This window comes from Ammospiza caudacuta, chromosome 1, assembly GCF_027887145.1.
Source record: "Ammospiza caudacuta isolate bAmmCau1 chromosome 1, bAmmCau1.pri, whole genome shotgun sequence".
Classification (NCBI taxonomy): domain Eukaryota; kingdom Metazoa; phylum Chordata; class Aves; order Passeriformes; family Passerellidae; genus Ammospiza; species Ammospiza caudacuta.
Window position 1 is genome coordinate 48,726,540 of NC_080593.1, and position 18,480 is coordinate 48,745,019.

The 18,480-nt window shown below is 40.1% G+C and overlaps 1 protein-coding gene across 1 annotated transcript in view; it reads left to right on the plus strand.

The window, feature by feature from the left end:
• The first annotated feature begins 300 nt into the window (after nucleotides 1-300).
• TRANK1 (tetratricopeptide repeat and ankyrin repeat containing 1) overlaps nucleotides 301-18,480 on the plus strand; it is a 42,407-nt gene continuing 24,227 nt past the window's right edge. Inside the window, exons 1-11 of the mRNA XM_058805829.1 lie at nucleotides 301-434; nucleotides 2,422-2,545; nucleotides 3,686-3,836; nucleotides 4,661-4,779; nucleotides 8,201-8,284; nucleotides 11,622-11,760; nucleotides 12,211-12,342; nucleotides 14,052-14,219; nucleotides 16,015-16,170; nucleotides 16,542-16,793; nucleotides 17,654-17,830. Coding sequence (XP_058661812.1) covers nucleotides 301-434; nucleotides 2,422-2,545; nucleotides 3,686-3,836; nucleotides 4,661-4,779; nucleotides 8,201-8,284; nucleotides 11,622-11,760; nucleotides 12,211-12,342; nucleotides 14,052-14,219; nucleotides 16,015-16,170; nucleotides 16,542-16,793; nucleotides 17,654-17,830 — 1,636 coding nt within the window. The remainder of the gene's footprint in view (nucleotides 435-2,421; nucleotides 2,546-3,685; nucleotides 3,837-4,660; nucleotides 4,780-8,200; nucleotides 8,285-11,621; nucleotides 11,761-12,210; nucleotides 12,343-14,051; nucleotides 14,220-16,014; nucleotides 16,171-16,541; nucleotides 16,794-17,653; nucleotides 17,831-18,480) is intronic.

The following is an 18,480-nucleotide window of genomic DNA, read 5'->3' on the forward strand; positions in this document are numbered from 1 at the left end:
AAGACCCGAGGATGAAAATTGAAACAAAAATGCATACCAGTGTTAGATCTGTTGGCTGAAGTTTATTTAAAAGTAGATGAAAAGTTGAGGAGACATCAACAGCAAAAATGAGGCTGTCACAAGAGCTCTATTTTACTAACCCAACTGCAGGAAACAAAGAAGATGTGCTCTTTTGTCCTCCTTTTCAAATACGCAAAAACTAAGATGAAAATTTAAGTCAATTTTAGGGAAAGAAATGTCTCATAAGTCAATGCTTTTATTTGATTATTTTTTTTCCTTTCTTTTTTTTCTTTCCTTAGCATGGATCCCATGACATATGCACAGTTGAAGAGGCAAGCTGGGAACCAGGATTTTAAAAATGGAAATTACTCTTTGGCCATCAAAAACTATGATGAAGCTCTACAAACACTTGGTTATTTAATGCAATGGGTCCCGTAAGTATTCTTGAATTATGAGATGCAAACCATAAGACCAACCTGAAATATGTAAATAAGTACAATTGCACAGTTAATTCAAAACTGTATTTTGACCTAACACTTGATTTTCTTGTATCTTTTTTCACACTCTTTAGTGTACCAGTTTTATAGCTATTCTGTTCCTTACATTTATGTGAGAGATTAATTAGGGACTTAAATCTGAATATTTTTACATAAATATCAATTTTAAACTAAAGCTCAAATGCTGCAATTTTGCCATGTCCTGGCCTATTGTTATATGAATCATCTGATTATCTGTAAAATGATTCATGCAGGTCACTTTGTTCTTGCTGTTGGGTCATTCTCAGTATTCTGTGACTTGTTAAAAATAGTTTTTCAGCAGAAGATTCCTTTGGGTATTTTTTTCCAGATGCACTTTTTTTTCCAGATGCTTTTCATCAGTTAACATAAGTTGGTAATGTTATTAATGATTAAATAGTTGAGTATTATGTGAACTATTAAATATTCATTAGTCCTGTATATTAAACCTGCTGTTAACCTAATTTAACACCGGCCACTCATTTATTTTAAATGTGGATTTTTCTCTTGGCTTCACCAAATGATGATACACTAAAATGCATTGAGGTTGTTTTTTTTTGGTGACCAAAACCAGTTTTGTTCAATATTTTTATTGACGATATGGATGAGGGCTTAGAGTCTTTTATTAGTAGTTTCGCTGATGATACCAAATTGGGTATGAGTTTAGATCAACTAGAGGGGTGTAGGGCTCTCCAGAGAGTCTTGGAACGGCTGGACAAATGGACAGAATCAAATGGGATGAACTTCAATAAGTCCAAGTGCCGAGTATTGCACTTCGGCCATAATAATCCCCTGTACCGATACAAGCTGGGGATGGAGTGGCTGGATAGTGCCCAGGTGGAAAGGGACCTGGGGGTGCTGGTTGACAGTCGATTGAATATGAGCCAGCAATGTGCCCAGGTAGCCAAGAGGGCCAATGCCATCCTGGCCAGTATCAGAAATGGTATGGCCAGCAGGAACAGAGAGGTCATTCTTCCCCTATACTCGGCACTGGTGAGGCCTCACTTGGAGTACTGTATCCAGTTCTGGGCCCCTCACTTTAAGAGGGACGTTGAGTTACTTGAGCGTGTCCAGAGGAGAGCAACGAAACTAATAAGGGGCTTGGAACACAAGCCATATGAAGAGCGACTGAGGGAGCTGGGGTTGTTCAGCCTGGAGAAAAGGAGACTAAGGGGTGACCTCATCACTCTCTACAACTTCCTGAAGGGTGGCTGTGGTGAGCTGGGGGTCGGCCTCTTTCTCCGGGCGACAACGGATAGAACAAGAGGACACAGTCTCAAGTTGCGTCAAGCTAGATGTAAGTTAGAAGTAAGAAGGAAATACTTCACAGAAAGAGTGGTCAGAAACTGGAATCATTTACCCAGTGAGGTGGTAGAGGCATCATCCCTTGAAGAATTTAAAAAAAGACTGGATGTGGCACTTGCTGCCATGATCTAGCTGAACAGTTAGAACATCGGCTGGACTAGATGATCTTATAGGTCTCTTCCAGTCTTGAAAATTCTGTGATTCTGTGATTCTGTGAAAATGTGTTTAGTACCCTTTCCATGCCACAGCTTCCATTCAGGGTCTGTTTTTCCCCATTCCTGGCTGCTGGGTTTCAGTGGGTGTATTGAGGTGGTCTGAGCTCTTGCTAAATCCTCATACTTCATTATTCCAGTGGCTTGGCTTTCTGCTTCAGAAGACACCAGGTTATCACTATGGGTGTCACTAAGGTAGCATTAGGATGTCTCTAACACATTTTATAGTCAATATTCAAATGATCTTTATTATCTACAACTGCATTTTTTACCTCTGATTTTGTCAGGTGGGTGATACCTGTCAGTTTTTAAATTTATTTTTATCACTAACTGTAAAGCATGATCCTTTTTCAAGTGAATAAAGAGTCATTCCAAAACCATATCTTTAGGTGTTCCCGAGACATAGCTGTGCTATTGTGCAACAAATCAACTGCCTTGTACTGCCTGGGCAAATGGAAGGATTCAATGGTCTTAGCCCACCAAAGCTTACAGTGGGATGCGGAGTATGTTAAGGTATTCAGATGCTTAAGCTGACAATTTTTGCATGCCTTCCTTGCTTATTTTATTTTATTTTATTTTATTTTATTTTATTTTATTTTATTTTATTTTATTTTATTTTATTTTATTTTATTTTATTTTTAATAATGGTGTCATTATCTTCTTTTTATTGTGTTTTTGCTTTGGGGCATGATGATTACATATAGCATAAAATTCCAGAATCAGTGTTTGATTCTCCACATAAGCATCAGATTCACTGCTGTAGTAGTATTTTTAATGAAATGATGCAGCTCCCTTTTGCACCAGGAGATGCTGGTTCTCTCTGTACCAATGCTTTCAAGAACTGTGTCTACCAATGTCCCAAACAAGGATTACACGTTAATGAGTCCCCAGTTCCTGGGAGTGGTACTTGGTGACCGAGGTCATATTGTATTTCCAGTGGACAGAACAATACATTGCACTTGGCTTGTGATTAAATACACATTGATTAAGTACACCTTGACTCAGGTAGCTAGGAGTAAGTAGGAGCTGTACAGTATTTATGATACAGAGTCTACTCTTTGATTGCCTTTTATGTGCAATAAACAGTCTTCTGGTCTAACCACCAAAGACTCCTGGAGCCTTTAGTAGAACGTTTTATATTTAGATATGGTAAAATTGCACCCAAATACCCATTTAACTTGTGCTGTGTTGCAACATGCCAGTTATCTGATTTGAACAAATTAACTCCACTAGGACTCTGAACTGGTACAGTCTAATTCAGGGTGAATATAAACACGTTCAGGTGCTGTTGGCTGAAGAATATATTGATTGTGGGAAAGAAATACTGCAAAATGCAGTGGTGCGGAAACATAAATATTTATTCTGAACCTTGTGACACAAAAACACCCCTCAGTATTGTCTAGAGGAGGTTAACATACAGCTGCTGAAAGCAGGTCTTTTATCCTGTAGTTATTTTCCAAGCGTTGGATTTCAGGATTGCTCTTTTAGTATCTGTGATAATATTAGCAAGATATTGTGAATTTCAAGGAATTAGAATAAAACAGTTTATTTAACTTTTTTTTTTTGTTGTTGTTTGGATCTATGTATAAGAAGCTGTGGAGTAAATATCTCAGAATATTTTCCCAACATCTTTTTTTCTCCTTTTTTTTTCAGGCTTATTATAGAGCTGGCCACTCATTCATCATGTTATCAAAGTCTAATGAGGCAGTTTCTATGTTCCACAGAGGTCTGTCTCTATTGAATTCTTCTTCAGATCAAACTCAAATTGCTGAGTTTATAGCAGGAATCTTCATGAGTGTCAATGGTAAGCTCAAATTAAGACCTTGATTTTTCTAAGAGCCTTTCAGTAGTGATGACACTTAGTAGCATATCCTTTTTGAGATCATTCCTTTGATCCTTCAGTGTGTCAGGCCTGTTTGAGGATTAGGAATATACTGAGGATGTGGTGAATTTGGTTCAGTTTGCATACAGCAGACATCAGCAATCTCAAAACAGTGCAGGGACAGGAACACGTCAATTATGGAATAGTTAGAAAAGGTCAGAATTTACAGTCAGGAAGACAAGATTTGGAGCTCCAGACCCCAGAGGCTTTAAGTGGGTTTTGTCCAGACCACCCTGCTTTTTTTTTAGCCAGGTAGATTTGAAAATAATCAGAAGATAGGCATTTTAAACTGTGTTACAATTTCAGTGTGGAGACTTTCCCACAGCTACTTATGGACAGCAATGAAAAGAGGAAATGTGGCCTTACCGTGGCATTGTATCGGTGTTTTTCAGCAATGCCCATCGTCTGTCTGCCTGCCCTCTCTCCTTAGTCTGTCCTCTTCTACTGGCTTTTTGGGCTTTGTCTGATGGGCCTACAGGGCATGTCAGGAGATTTCAGGTTGTGCCTCTGCTGCCTTTTCCTGAGACTGTAGCCCCACATTAAAGTCCTTGATTCCTGGTTGCAGAATCAGTAGCTGATTGACCTGTAAGTGGAAGAATTGCCATGATGTTCACAGTGCCTTGGAGCTTTGAGATGGTTCTTGAGAGCAGGGATTAATTTTAATGATCTCTGTGCAATGAAGTTGGACACTTCAACCTTTGAAGTGGTGTATAACAAATATTCTTCTCTGTTGCTTATTCTTGCAGATCAACAAATCTTGCCACCAGCTTTCTACCCTGCATATGATTATATCTTCAGTGCACATTTCAATGCACTGATTTGGCAAGCAGTGATAGAAAGGCTGGCCCAGAAAGGGAAGTGGCGGGTAAGTGTGTCACCGTGTCACTGTGTCACCTCCCACTGCGTGTTGGGCACTCATGTCTTACCACTTCAGCATAAGTTTGTGTTACCTTTAAAAGCCAAAACTGTGAATGTGTATTGCTGCCTGGTTCAAATGTCTTGATTTTTAAGACTTGGAAAAATGCTTTTAGTGATAAATAATTTCTGAAACTCATTTCTGAAAGGGATATGATGGGCTTGAAATCCTGCTTGTCTCTTGCTGCTGTCTGTTGTCTCTCTTGTAGTACCACCTAGAGTCACTATTCAATTCAATAATATTCAAATTAGAGGGGTAAAAATACAAATTTATTTGTGGTCCCTTTTACTTTTCCTTCTGTATGACAAGCTGGATTTTTGAAACTGTGAAAGACCCACAGTAAAGGAGCATCTCAGTGGAAGTATTCATGGTTGTTGAGCAAAACCAGATAATTTAGAAAAATCAGAAGGTGGATCATCTGAAATTATTTTAGTCGTCTCTCAACTGTGGAAAAAATTGATGATTGTCACAGTTACACCTGTATGGGATGTTGTTGGTGAGTGCTGGCAGTAGGGCCAGCAGGGCACCTGTGAGGAGTAGCTGGAGCTGTGTCACTTCCAGCTGGCTCTGACAGCCCTATTTTAGGTCATGGCTCAAACAAGGTGCTGGTGCCTCAGAGAAAGTGTGCTATAAAAAGGGCCAAGCTCTGCCTGGGAGAGTGAGGGGGAAAGAGTGAGAGAAACAGCCCTGTGAGCTCCAGGGGTAGAGAAGGAAGAGGTGCTCCAGGCCAGAGCAAGGGGCTCCTTTGCAGCCTGTCCCAGGCAAAATGGAAACTTCAGTTGAGGTTTATCAGGGAAACCCTCCTGTTGAGTCATAAGTTTCAGACAGAGCCCACTTGCTTTCCAAATTGCTCAGGGGGTGCCTAGAGCCTGTTGGATCCAGTCCTACTCCCAGGCTTGGTGAATGGTTTATGTTTAAAGGATAATATATGTGTCACTGAGCCTTTATATGACTTTGTCCCACAGGATTAAGGCTGGCAAACCAAATATATACATATGAATAAAATTAATGACTTATTTAAACTTATGATAATGATCAGACTTAAATACTTTAATCAGAATTATTTACTACATGGTACAGATAGTTATAACAGTTAGTAAATATTATATAATAATATATACACTATATAATAGTGTACTATTTATTGAAGCAATAGTAAAACATTGGTATTAAAGATAGCAAAATTGTTATTAAGTAGAGATTGATATTACTCTCCCATGCCAGTGGCCATGAGCAAACCTCTTTTGCTCAGCCTCCAGGAGTAGCCTTGAGGGGAATTTCCACTCAGGGGAGGAATCTCTGCACACATACAGGAAGGGATGTTAGAAGATGCTGCTTTTAAAAAGTGTGACTGTGCTTTTGTCACATAAAGGGACTGTCAGTCATGTATTTCTAGGCTGGCTGTGTCAGCTTAGCAGCTTTAGATCAGTTATCAGTAGCATCGCCTGTTGGTTCCTTTATCAGGAACTTTGCTGTGTCGTCACCGGTACCAGTTTCTGTCAGGAAACACTGTTTTTCATATCCTTAGAACATATAACTCTGGGATTGATGAGTCAGGCTGGTCTCAGCATTCTTCAAGACCATAAGCAGTGTGACCTTCCCTTCTCTATCCATCAATGATAACTTTTACAAATAAGGTAAAGTTCAAGATGTTTTACCACCACTTTACCACCACTCTGCTTAGGCAGAGTAACTTGTGGAGAGACCATGAAGGAACAGGCTTCTGACAGTAACCAGAGCCTATGGGGGACTCACACTGGAGCTATGGACTCACTGGTGCCCCACATGCCCCATCCAAGCCCCTAGTCTGGGCAGGGACATCTCTCATTAGATCAGATTGCTGAAAGGCTGGCCAAACCTGACCTTCAGTGCTCTTAAGGATGGTACATTCAGAGCTTCTCTGGTCAGCCTGTTCCAGTGCCTCACCATGTGTATCATGAAAAATTTCTTCCTTATGTCCAGTGAGAAGAAACTCTCTTTGAGGTTAAAACTGTTGCCTCTTGTCCTGTCACAAAGGCCTTGATAAAAAGTTTTTTTTGTAAAGCCCCCTTTTTGATATTGACGTTATTGAAGTGAGTTTTCCCTGAAACCTTCTCCAGGCTGAATAACCCCAGCTTCTCAGCCTTCCATCACAGGAGAGTTCCTCCATCCCCATCTAACTGAGGCATGGAGAGTTGCTCCATTTTGTGGCCCTCCTCTGGGCTCATTCCAACAGGTCCATGTCTTTTCTGTACTGGGGACTCCAGAGCTGGATGTAACATTCCAGGTTGGTCTCAGCAGAGCAGAGAGGTAGTCACCTCCCTTGACCTGCTGACCATGCTATTTTTCATGCAGCTCAGGGTCTTGTTTGTTTTCTGGGCTGCAAGTGCACATTGCTGGTTTTTATCCTACTTTTCATCCACCATTATCCCACAGGTCCTTCTTCCTCAGTCTGTATTGATACTGGGGATTGCCCTGACCCAGGTGGAGGACCTTGCGCTTGGCCTTGTTGAACTTCCTGGCTTCCCATGGGCCTGCTCCTCAAGCCTGTTGGAGTCCTCTGGATGTCAGTCCTTCCCCTGAGCATTATCAACTGCATCACTCAGCTTGGTGCCATCTGCACCAAGCTTTAAACTCCCTGAGTGACTGAAGGCACCTCACAGTCCCACTGGCAATGTCATTAATGAAGACAATGAATGTAGTGGTCCCACTACAGGCACTGGAGGGACACCACTCACTACTGGTTTCCACTTGGACACTAATCCATTGACTACAGCTCTTTTGATGCAGCCATTCTGCCAATTCCTTATCCATCCAGCAGTCCATTCATTAAACTGATATCACCACAGTTTAGAGCTAAGACTTGTAGGGCACTGTAGTGAAGGCCTTACAGAAGTCCAGGTAGATGGCATCCATAGTCCTTCCTTGTCTTCTGGTGAAGCTAGGTGGGTTTTCAAGGAGCAAGGCAAAGTTTTTTAGAGAAACTGAGAAAATGGAAGAAAGCAGAAGAAGATACAGTATTCATTTCTTGCTTTCTGCTTGGGGTGTTGGTGTTAGCTGGACAGTCTTGTCCCCAGTGTAAAGGTCCATTCCTGAAGCAAAGGGTTACTTCCAAGCACTGGAAGTATTCCAAGTATTGGAGAATCTTTTAGGGCCTAACTTTTTTAACATGCTTTTATTTCTGAAGAAACTTTCATCACTTCCTACTCTCCACTGTATATTACATTAATTCAGTTGAAAATTAGAAACTGAGATTCAGTTGCAATATTACAAAGAGGTCTGAAATACTGTTAGCCTGTCTTGGCTTTCTGACACAAGATCTGATGAGGCAATGAAAAACAAAGTTTTAAGTGTGTTTATAAGAGCATTAATGATTGGGGGTTTTTTTCAGTCTTGTCTGTTATTGTTGTCCGAGAAGCAAGAATTGCCCTGTGATCTCAAAGTTAACCAGGTATCTCTGAAGAATCTCTTTGAGGTAAGTTCATGTTTTATAATACCTGGATGTTATATGATTATACTTTATCATCTATTTGTTTGAAAATTTAATTTCATGTAACGTAATGTTTTTAAGTGAAATTTAATATTTCCAAGGTGTATTAGTATTACAAAGGTGTAGCTGGAGGCTGTCTGTGAGCCAAGAGCTGCTGGGAGTTCAGCAGCTCTGCAGCTCAGGAGCAGCCAGTTTCCATAGCAGTGACATACCAGCTTCCTAAAGGCATCCACAGTGTTTGTGAGAAATTGAGAAGTTCCACTGGGATTTACCATGAACTCCTAGAATGATTTGGGTTGGAAGGGATGTTAAAGATCATCTGGTTCCACCCGCCTGTCATGGGCAGGGACACCTTCCACTAGACCAGGTTGCTCAATGCCCCATCCAACCTGGCTTTGAACAACTGCCAGGAATGGTCACCCATAGCTTCTCTGGGAAACCTGTTCCAGTGCCTTATCACCCTCACAGTAAAGAATATCTATATTTCTTACAGTTTCTTTCCTGACAGGAACTTTAGAAGACATTAGCTGTAGTATCTCTGCTTGCTAATAACTGTTGCAAGGTTTGGTGATTTATGAATGCGAGACTCACAAGCTGAGAGCAAAATGAATCTGTTTATTGCATAGTTAAGACAGTGTTTATACACTTAGTGTGAGAATCTTTGTTCAGTCCTTTGCATGCAACCCCGCTGCAGGCCTGCAATAAATCTGTCAGCCTGACAGTTTGTTAGTTTCCTCAAGGTTTGCAGGCTTCGAAGAAACAGGATGCCTTTCCTGTTCTCAGTGTGTACTTCCTCTCATGATTCCCAGGAATTTTCTCAGTATCAGGCTTTGCTGTTGCTCACAAAGGCTTATGTCACTGCAGGCCCCCAGCCAAGTAATAATTAGGATTGACTCCATGATTCTCAGAAGGCTGATGAATAATTTTATTATTTTATACTTATTAAGAAACCCCTTGGCCTTACAGACACTCATGATACACGTGGACCCAACTGGTCCTTCCATCCAAACACCATCACCATTGGCCAATTAAGAAACCACCCTTTGGTAAACAAATCTCCATAACACAGTCCACATGTTCAACAGGTGCAGCAAGTGAAGATAAGAATTGCTTATCATTCTTTTCTCTGGTCTTCTCACAATGCCTGGGAGAGTTGTGCATTGCTCTCTGTGGCCAGAGAGCTGCTGCCACAGGTTTGAGTTGTATTGGTGGAATATACTAGAATTTGCCATTTGGCTGTTACAGTCCTTGTGCTACTTTGGTCATAATAATTTAAAAATGGTGCTTTTACCTTAATTGTATTTCAGTTTGGTGCCTGACAGAGTGAGCAGGAGTATTTCTGAGGGTAATGCTAGGGAAATAAATTCACATCTCCTCACAGGCTTGTTTTTAGAGATAGTGGAAGAATTAGTGAACGGATATATGCAAGCATGTCTTGGTTGGGTGTCATTAGGCACTGTGCTGTGCCAATGCTAGCACAGTAACTCCACACAGGCAGTGAAGCCTGGAAACACAGCAGAAGACCCATGCAGAGTGTCTTAGCAAAGTGTCTTCCAGCAAAGCGAAATGCCTCATTGAGTCAGGAAAAATGGGTAGGCTTTGCAAATAGTACAGCCCTTTTTTTGTTGAATTGGCCCAACCAATCTTACCTGTTTTAGTGGGTTTGTTGTACACATGGAAGGCTGAAAGAATCAAGATGAAAAATCCCAAAGTACCAATCCTCCTTTGCAAAAATTAGAAAATGTGGCTTTCTGACAACTCAAACTTCCCCTGCTGCTCCTGCATTCTCCCTATAATCTGTTGTATTTTGGTTTGATAACTCTGCTCAAAGAGTATTTCTTGCCAGTCAAAATTTGGCATGAAGTATTAGAAAAAAAGATTTATTTGTAAATGTTGGAAGCATGTGTGAAGGCTGCTATTTAAAAAGATGACTGGCACAAACGGAGAAGTTTTGTCTGAACGCTGTTTCCGACCACCTCCTCATGTCCTGATCCTTCTGGCATATTGTCTCAATTCCCGTCTTAGCTTCTGCTGTACACCTCCATAGCATCCTATATTGCTATACCCCTTGTAGACTGTGCTTCATGTTCATTAAGTGCTTGCTAGAACATACTTTTTAAGTTCAGCTGGCTTCTGCTCAGGCTGTGTAGTTTTGAGATTGGAAGAGACCTTCACAATCAACTCAGCAGCACTATAATCATTCCTAAACTCCAGTTGCCACATCCAGAATGCCTCTCGAACACTCTCTGAGTTGGTAACTCCACCATCTCCCTGGGCAACTTATTTCAGTACCGAACCACTCTTTCAGTCAAAATTTTTTCCCCAATATCAGATCTGAACCTCTGCTGACCCAGCTTAAGGCCATTTCTCCTCTGTCTTTCACCTGGAAGGAGGTGAAAGACACCAACCCCCAACTGGCTACACCCTCCTTTCTGAAAGCTGTAGAGAGCAGTGAGGTCTCTCCTTAGCCTCCTTTTCTCCAGGCTAAACTATCCCAGTTCCTTCAGCCCCTCCTGATCAGACCTGTGCTCCAGAACCTTTTACCAGCTCCATTGCCTTTTTCTGGACACACTCCAGCACCGCAATGTTTTTCCTGTAGTGAGTGGCTCAGAACAGAGCACAGGACTTGTGGTGTGGCCTCACCAGTGCCAAGTGCAGAGGGACCATTGCCACCCTTGTCCTGAAGGCCACACTATTCCTGACATCAGTTTGTTGGGACTGAGGCCACCGGAGGAGGCCACCAAGATGATTATGGGAATGGAGCATGTCTCCTGTGAGGAAAGGCTGAGAGAATTGCAATTGTTCAGCCTGATAGAGAACAGGCTATGTGGTGACCTAATTGTGGCTTTACAGTACCTGAAGGGAGCCCACAAGAAAGATGGGGAGAGACTTTTTACAAGAGCACATGGTGATAGGAAGAGGGGGAATGGATTCAGACTGAAATACAGTAGGTTTAGATTAGATATTGAGAAGAAATTCTTTACTCAGCGGGTGCTGAAGCGCTGGAACAGGCTGCCCAGAGAAGTTGTGAATGCCCCATCCCTGGAAGTGTTTGAAGTTGAATGGAGTTCTGAGCAGCCTGGTGAAGTGAAAGATGTCCCTGCCTGCACCAGGGGGTTCAAACTAGATGGTATTTAAGGTCCCTTCCAACCCAAGCCATTCTGTGTAAGTTTATGAAATAAATAGTTCCATTTTACAGTGGCTATGGCTTGGTTGTTGTTGTGCTACTGATTCTTGTCATGAAAATATAGAAAATACTGAAAAAGAAATGCTTTTTGTCTATGTAAAAATAATGTGTTGTAATTGTTCTCTTTGCTGCCAGACTTCTGAGTTGTATGGTCATGGTGAGAAGCTGCAGGAAGTAGCAGAGTTAGTCAAGTGGCTGATTTCCATTGGGGCCAAGGCTGAGTCCATCGGGCTGTATCCACTGCATGCTGTTATCAGACTGTGTATTAAAGCAAGTGAGTGACATCTGCAGCTAAAATAAAACAATGCTGGCTTTTATCAGAGGACTGACAGCTGGACCTTTATAAAATTAAAAAAAATTAAAACCCAGCAGCTCAGGTCAGGTCATCTAGGTATAACCTTGCACATGCCAATAAAGCACTCTTTTAGAAATGTTGTAAACGCTCTCCTTGGTCACCCATGCCTGATAGTGGTAGAAACCTAATATAATTGTTCTTTTCTGTGTTTTGAAACAAAAGTGTGATTGATATGGGTCTTTTGTAACCTGAATGTGTCAGCTTTAAAAAAGGTACAGTGTTTCTTTCTCCCATCTCAGTGTGGAGCAGCAGTTTCTTTGTGTATAGTAGAGTCATGAGTCAACCTTAGATTTACATCTTGCCACTCCAAAGGGGGAAAAACCTCCAAGATCTGTTTCTTTAAGTGGGATTTTTTTTTTATCATTTCAGCAAAGAACCATCTCTTCTGCTGGTTGCTGACTTGGAGGCCAGAGCTGAAGGATAGGATCAACCAGAAGGACAGAGATGGACAGACCCTGCTGCATATTGTGGCCTCTTCCAGTGAATATTCACAGAAACGCAGTAAGTACTTTTTTTGTGTGTGTGTGTGTTTTGTTTTGTTTTCATATGGAAAAATCTATAATGGAGGAAAGTTTCAGACCCTGGTGTTAAATATTTCATGCTAAGGAAGAAAATGAGAAAGTATCTGCAGACTTGTAGTGGCAACTGATGTTTAAACATTCCAAGAATTCCTTTTTAAATTTGCATGCCTGATGTGTGACCATTTTCTTTGCCCTCTGGTTTGTTTGCTTAGGGTTTTATCACAAGTATGCTGCAGTTTTTAGAATCCTAGAAGTTAAAGTTTTTAAATTTTGATGTGCCCTTAAAATCACATTAGACCACCTGGAGGCCTGAAACAAGGAGTTTAAAATCTAACAGCAAAAACCTGTGAGATGAACATTCCTAGTAACAATTTTAAGTCAAAATTTGGAACATATTGGGAATTCATTTGCCATAGACATGTTCAAAAAAGTAAGAATTTTCAGTCATTTATATACACTATAGCATCCAACTTTTTATTATAGATACTCCCTGCCCAATTGATTGTATTATGGTATAGGTGTTTTGTTCTTCTTAATTGCCACCAGAACATCTCATCTATCTTTTTTTTAAATGAATAACCTAAGTTTTATCCAGCTAAATAGTTCTTTATTACATTTGCTGTCCTGGTTAGACAATTACTACTTATTAAGTTGGGCTGTATAAGCCTGTGAAGTGGCGCCTTTACTGCACCTGCAGTGTATTAATCAAGTTTTCTGGGGTGCATAGGCCTTTGACTCCTTAACTCTCTCAAGGTATCTTTCTTGTTCTATGGTATTTAATTAATCTCTAGTTATATGACAGCATTAAACAATCCTTTATTGAATTCTGTTCTTCAGCTATTGATTAAATTCTCTAAGGGGTGTGGGTCCATTGAGTTCCTTTCTGCAGGTTAGTGAGGCAATTTCTCAGGGTCTTCTACTGACACTCAGCCAACACAGGTCTAAATTAAAACCAGCTAAAGTAACACAGTCAAACATTCCTTAGCTAAGTAAACATAGTTTATTACAAAATTTTTAAAGGACTACAAAATTCCTGGCTAACTAAGTTATAATTTGCTGTCAGGCCTCTCCTGTTCTTTTAAATAGCTGAAAATTGAAGGCCTAGATAGCAGAGTGCCTTATCAGAGGAGGAAAACTAAATGCTTTCCTTCAGTTTCTGTGGGATTTCATTTTATGTTACCCTGGCTTTTTCCCTTGTATTCCTTACTCTGCCCACGAGGTGGCAACAGGAAGCAAACATCACAACCAAGTTAACTCCAGACTTTTGGATGCTTAAAGTTTATTTGGTAGTATTCACATGGTATTTATTACATACAGAACACATATTTTGAATCTGTATTTATTTACTAATGTTTATATCTTTATGTATTATATATTTTATTAGAAAATGTGTATTTTTATATGTATCAAAGTTTATTTCTTTATAGCTATATATAATAAATATTATAAACCATAAAATCACGGAATCATGAAGTTTGGAAAAGGCCTCTGAGATCTTCAAGTCCAACCTTTGACTTCCACCCTGTCACCTTATGACACTGGGAAGAATTTAGATTTTTAAGTTAAAATTATGCTAGAAATTGTGCCAAGTAATTAAAAATAAAAAAGACAACATAACAAAAAATCCTGAAAAATGTGAATTATTCTTCCTCTTTTTCATTTTTTTTTTTTTTTAATGTATTTCTTTAGGACAAACAGAAGATGTGATCATGCTCCTGAATTTTGGGGTTGATCCCACTGTTCCAGATGCACGGTCAAGATATGTCATAGATATCTTGAAAAAGAACAAAAACTTTGATGCTGTAAAAGAAGTCAGCAAGCAGATTGAGAAAATCACTTCCCCTGGGAAACAGACAGGTACTACAGCAGTGTGTGCTTTACCTGTTTTAAAATTATAACCTTTAGGTAGAAAATAATTTTATTTCAAATAAGTTATTGTGGGTGTGTTTTATGTAACTTTCCCTGTGAGTTGTCACTGTGGTCTCCTGCTAGTCAGTAGTGAACATTTTGTCCATGCTTGAAAGCAACTGCTGGCCAAGTGATGTTCAGATCAAGCTTGGCATCAAGGAAAGTCTTTAGGCTACATCTCAGTTTTCATGTGTGCATTGCTTATAAGTTTATTGGAAAACACTGGGTTTCATTGGGCTTGCACCTTACAGCTCCTGGCAAAGGAGGTTTTCTTTCTTTACTGTGGAAGAAGGTTTTAGCACAGTGGTTCTCCATTAGGAGGTTAACACCAGTACCTCTGTGGTAATTATGGCTTTGGTTGGCATTTTAGGTTGTACTGTCTTTTGTGGCTAAGGATTTTTGGTTTTGAGGTTTTTTGGGGGATGCACAGCCTGCAAATTTTCTAAGCTTAGTGTAATGAGAGGCTGGAGAATGAACCTCAGCTTTATAGGTAACAATCTGAGGTTAGTCCTTCCTTCTAAAAAGGTGAACAACATTGTCTCTCTCTTTGACCTAAGAGATAAAGCTACTGTTTTGTTTGGTCCTTCATGTATCTGAATTCCTTGAAGCATTTAGGAAGTCCAAGCCAAGATTTTGGTGTTTAAGGGCAATTTTTACAACGTTGTTTAAAATCTGCTATTTCCCATTACATGAATATCTCTTAAAACTTGTAGACAACATTTTTGTGTGGTGTTTATTTTGTAGGTAACATTGTGGTGTGGTCTTTATTTTTGGCTTTGTTTTTTTAATTTTAAGAGGAGAAATTCTTTTATGGCTGTATTTTTAAAATGGCACTGGGGAATAAGACAAGCTCATTAAAAGTGCACGCTGCAAACATTACTGGGTTTAGTCATCTACTCTAAAAATTCCAAACAATTATATAATTGCAGCATTTTCCTGCCTGCATACAGAAGCTATTACAGTTTTCAGCCTAGTGAATTATGGTAAATGGAGTCATGGTTTGACCTCAGCTGCCAGCTAAGTACCAAGCAGCAGCTCACTCACTTCCCCTTCCCTCCCATGGTGGGTTGAGATAAGAACAGTCTAAAAATTGAAGTAAAGTAAATTACTACCACTCCTGTTATTATTTTTATAGTTATGAAAAGGAGAAAGAGAGAGGAATAAACCTCAAGAAACACACATGGTGCACTGTACAATTGCTCACACCCCATTAACTGATGCTCAGCCCATCCCCAAGCAGCAATGTTCCCTTCATGGCCAATTCCCCATAGTTTATATAATGCACATGACATTCTTTGGTGTGGAATATTCTTTGGCCAGTTCAGATTAGCTGTCCTGGCCATGCTTCCTCCCAGCTTATTGTGCACCTGCTTGCTGGCAGAGCATGGGACAGGGAGAAGTGCTTGTCTCAGGGTGAGCACTCCTCAGCAACAACCAGAACATCACTGTGCTATCAGCAGAATCCTTGTCCTACATCCAAAGCATGGCACTGTACCATTTACCAAGAAGAAAAATAACTCTATCCCAGGCAAAACCAGAACAAGAGTGTATTTGATGAAAGTATCAAATTTCCTTTGGGGTCAGAAATCCATCACAGGACTGGCATTGGCAGTAAGAGTTTCAGCCATCTGTTTTTAATCTGTCACTACACATTTCTTAGAGCCCTGGGATGTAATGCATTACAGTCTTGCCCTGAAACATGCTGGCAAGGAAGTGGATTTTCAGTTTCTGTAATGTTTTGCAGGAGAGAATGAAAGTGCCACAGCTGATACAGATTCTCTCCAGGATGTTCTGGAACAGTTTGTCCAGTTCTACAGGTGTGAAAACGGAGCACATAATAAAAATGTATTGAAGGAAGATGCAGTTAAACGATTTCTGAAATGGCTGTCTTCTGTGAAAGGTGCAGTGAGTTCCCAGTTCTCCCTTTCACAAAAATTAATTGCTGTGAAAAATGTGTTTGGTGCTAACATAAACTTAGCCCTTTTCCCTTTCCTTCTGTTATGTGCTTCTGTAACTTTTATGACTGGAACAATGTGCTTTTAATTATATTTAATGTTGTGTTTTGCACTTAGAACCAATGGAATTTGCACAGAAATTCATGATGTATCAAAATGTTCAAACTGACTTGGCTGACAGCATAAGGATGGAAAGATATATTTTGCTGTTCCTTACTTTCAATTTAACAAGTTAATTGTTCTGAAATCAGTTTACAATGAGGTGGATTTCATTATGAGCCTTTGAGTGAGTTATGTTGTCTTGACTGTCTTGCAGAAATCCCTGAAGAAATCTCATGCAACATCTCCAGTGCCTGTGCTAACAGCTTCATAAAACAGTTGCTGGGGAAGCAAATGTGGCAAAAAGTTTTGCTGCTCCTAACAGGGAAAGCTGATGGGGAAAATCCATCAGGTGGAGGACTCTTCAAAACCTGCAGTCTTTCAGATGTTGACATTGGCAACATTATCCAACAGTGTGAAAAACTGGACGCGCAAGTGCACCTCATAAGATGTTTGCTTGAACGAGGAGGTGAAAAACTGTGATATTAATGTGCTATAAGACATGCAGTATGTTATTTGACATGCTGGGAGCAAGATAGTCTCAGAAATACCAACACATGGGGTTTTTGTGGCTCTGTATAAATGCAGCAGCTTGTTGGATTGCAATGCATTGGCTGCATCTGCTGTGTGGGACATGGTGTTGCTAGTGAGGCTGCATGGGTGGAAGATGTTTATCAAATGAAATTTGTCTGCTAGGGTTAGTAAAAGGTGAAGGACTATCATTGCTCCTGACCTGTAGTTTGTTTTGGGCCTCAATTTCTCTGTCTTCAGCCACAATATTGTCCTGGTAGAAAGTGTAAGCCACAATCTTTGAGTTCAGTCTGCTGTTGTGCTACAAATAGGGGACTTCATTGATTTCAAAGGCATGACCAGATGTCTTACTTTTTTAAACTATTGTAGACATCATCACACTTTGTGTTTTGCATGAGCTTGTTCCTAGGATCTCTCTGGCATACTTCATTTAATCTTATAGCTTGATATTAGCTATAAGTTACGGACACATGAGCAGGCCTTTTGAAGGCCACAGGAGCAAGGAGGCCTCTTGTTTCAGTCAATGACTGACTGACTTGGAGAAGACATGTTCTGGCCTTTATGTCTTCCTATCACAGCAGAAGGACTGGTTGTTCAGTTTAATGGGAGACAAGGGGAAATGATGAAGATCTTCTTAGTCAAGAAGTGTTTTAACAGATACACATAAAAAGCTGGCAAAAAAACTACCCCTCTCACCTTCCTGACAATCAGCATCTGACTGCATCTGTTCAGCTTTCTGCAGTTAGCAGATTGGTGTATGAGTTTTAAAGCCTGATATTTTCCTGTCCTTCACACCAGCTCTGCCTGATGGTATTGGAACCAACTCTGAAATACCACTGAAAATATGCCTCGGAAATAATTATTTTGAACTGGCATATTTGCTGCTGACCAAAGGCGCAGACCCTCGAAACCTCTCTGTTACACAAGGAGATACTCCTCTGCATGCTGCAGTTTTCATCTGTTTAAATAAAAAAGGTAAGGCTTCTGCTGTTGGAAATATTCCCCATTCCTTACCTGCCCGTTCTACTATTGCAGGGACAGTGGATCAGGATGTCTGACCACGTCTCACTCAGCCCCCAAAGGGATAAAATAAGTGCTGGGTGGGTTGGAAGAAACAAAGGTAAAGTTAGAGCAATGGCAGCAGACTTTGGAGGAAATCCTGCAGTGGCATCTGAAATCTGTTTATCAGTTTTTGTTCAGTCATAAAGCAAGTAAAGTTTTGCTCAGGGGAGAAGTAAGTGAAAGAATTGTAGGGCTTATGTAAAAATGTAAAAAGTTAGGATAAACTGTGAAATTGATCCCCTAAATCAGGTTTGATTTTAAGTTAGGAAAAAAATGCACTTTTGAGCTGAAGGATTAAAATGATTTAAAATATTGAATTTATTAATTTTTAAAGCATAAACATTTCATTGAATGGCTTTAGAGAGATTACAAGCATAGATAATGCCAGTTGTCATTTTAAAATCAAAAGATTAAGAAGTCCCATGGCAATATGTTCTCTGAAGTATTTTGTGCAAAGTTTTTGATGTGGAATTTCATTACAGTGATTTTGGCATGCCACTACTTTACAGCTAGAATATAAATATTTCACATATATTGTCTCATTTAAATCACATCCATTATCT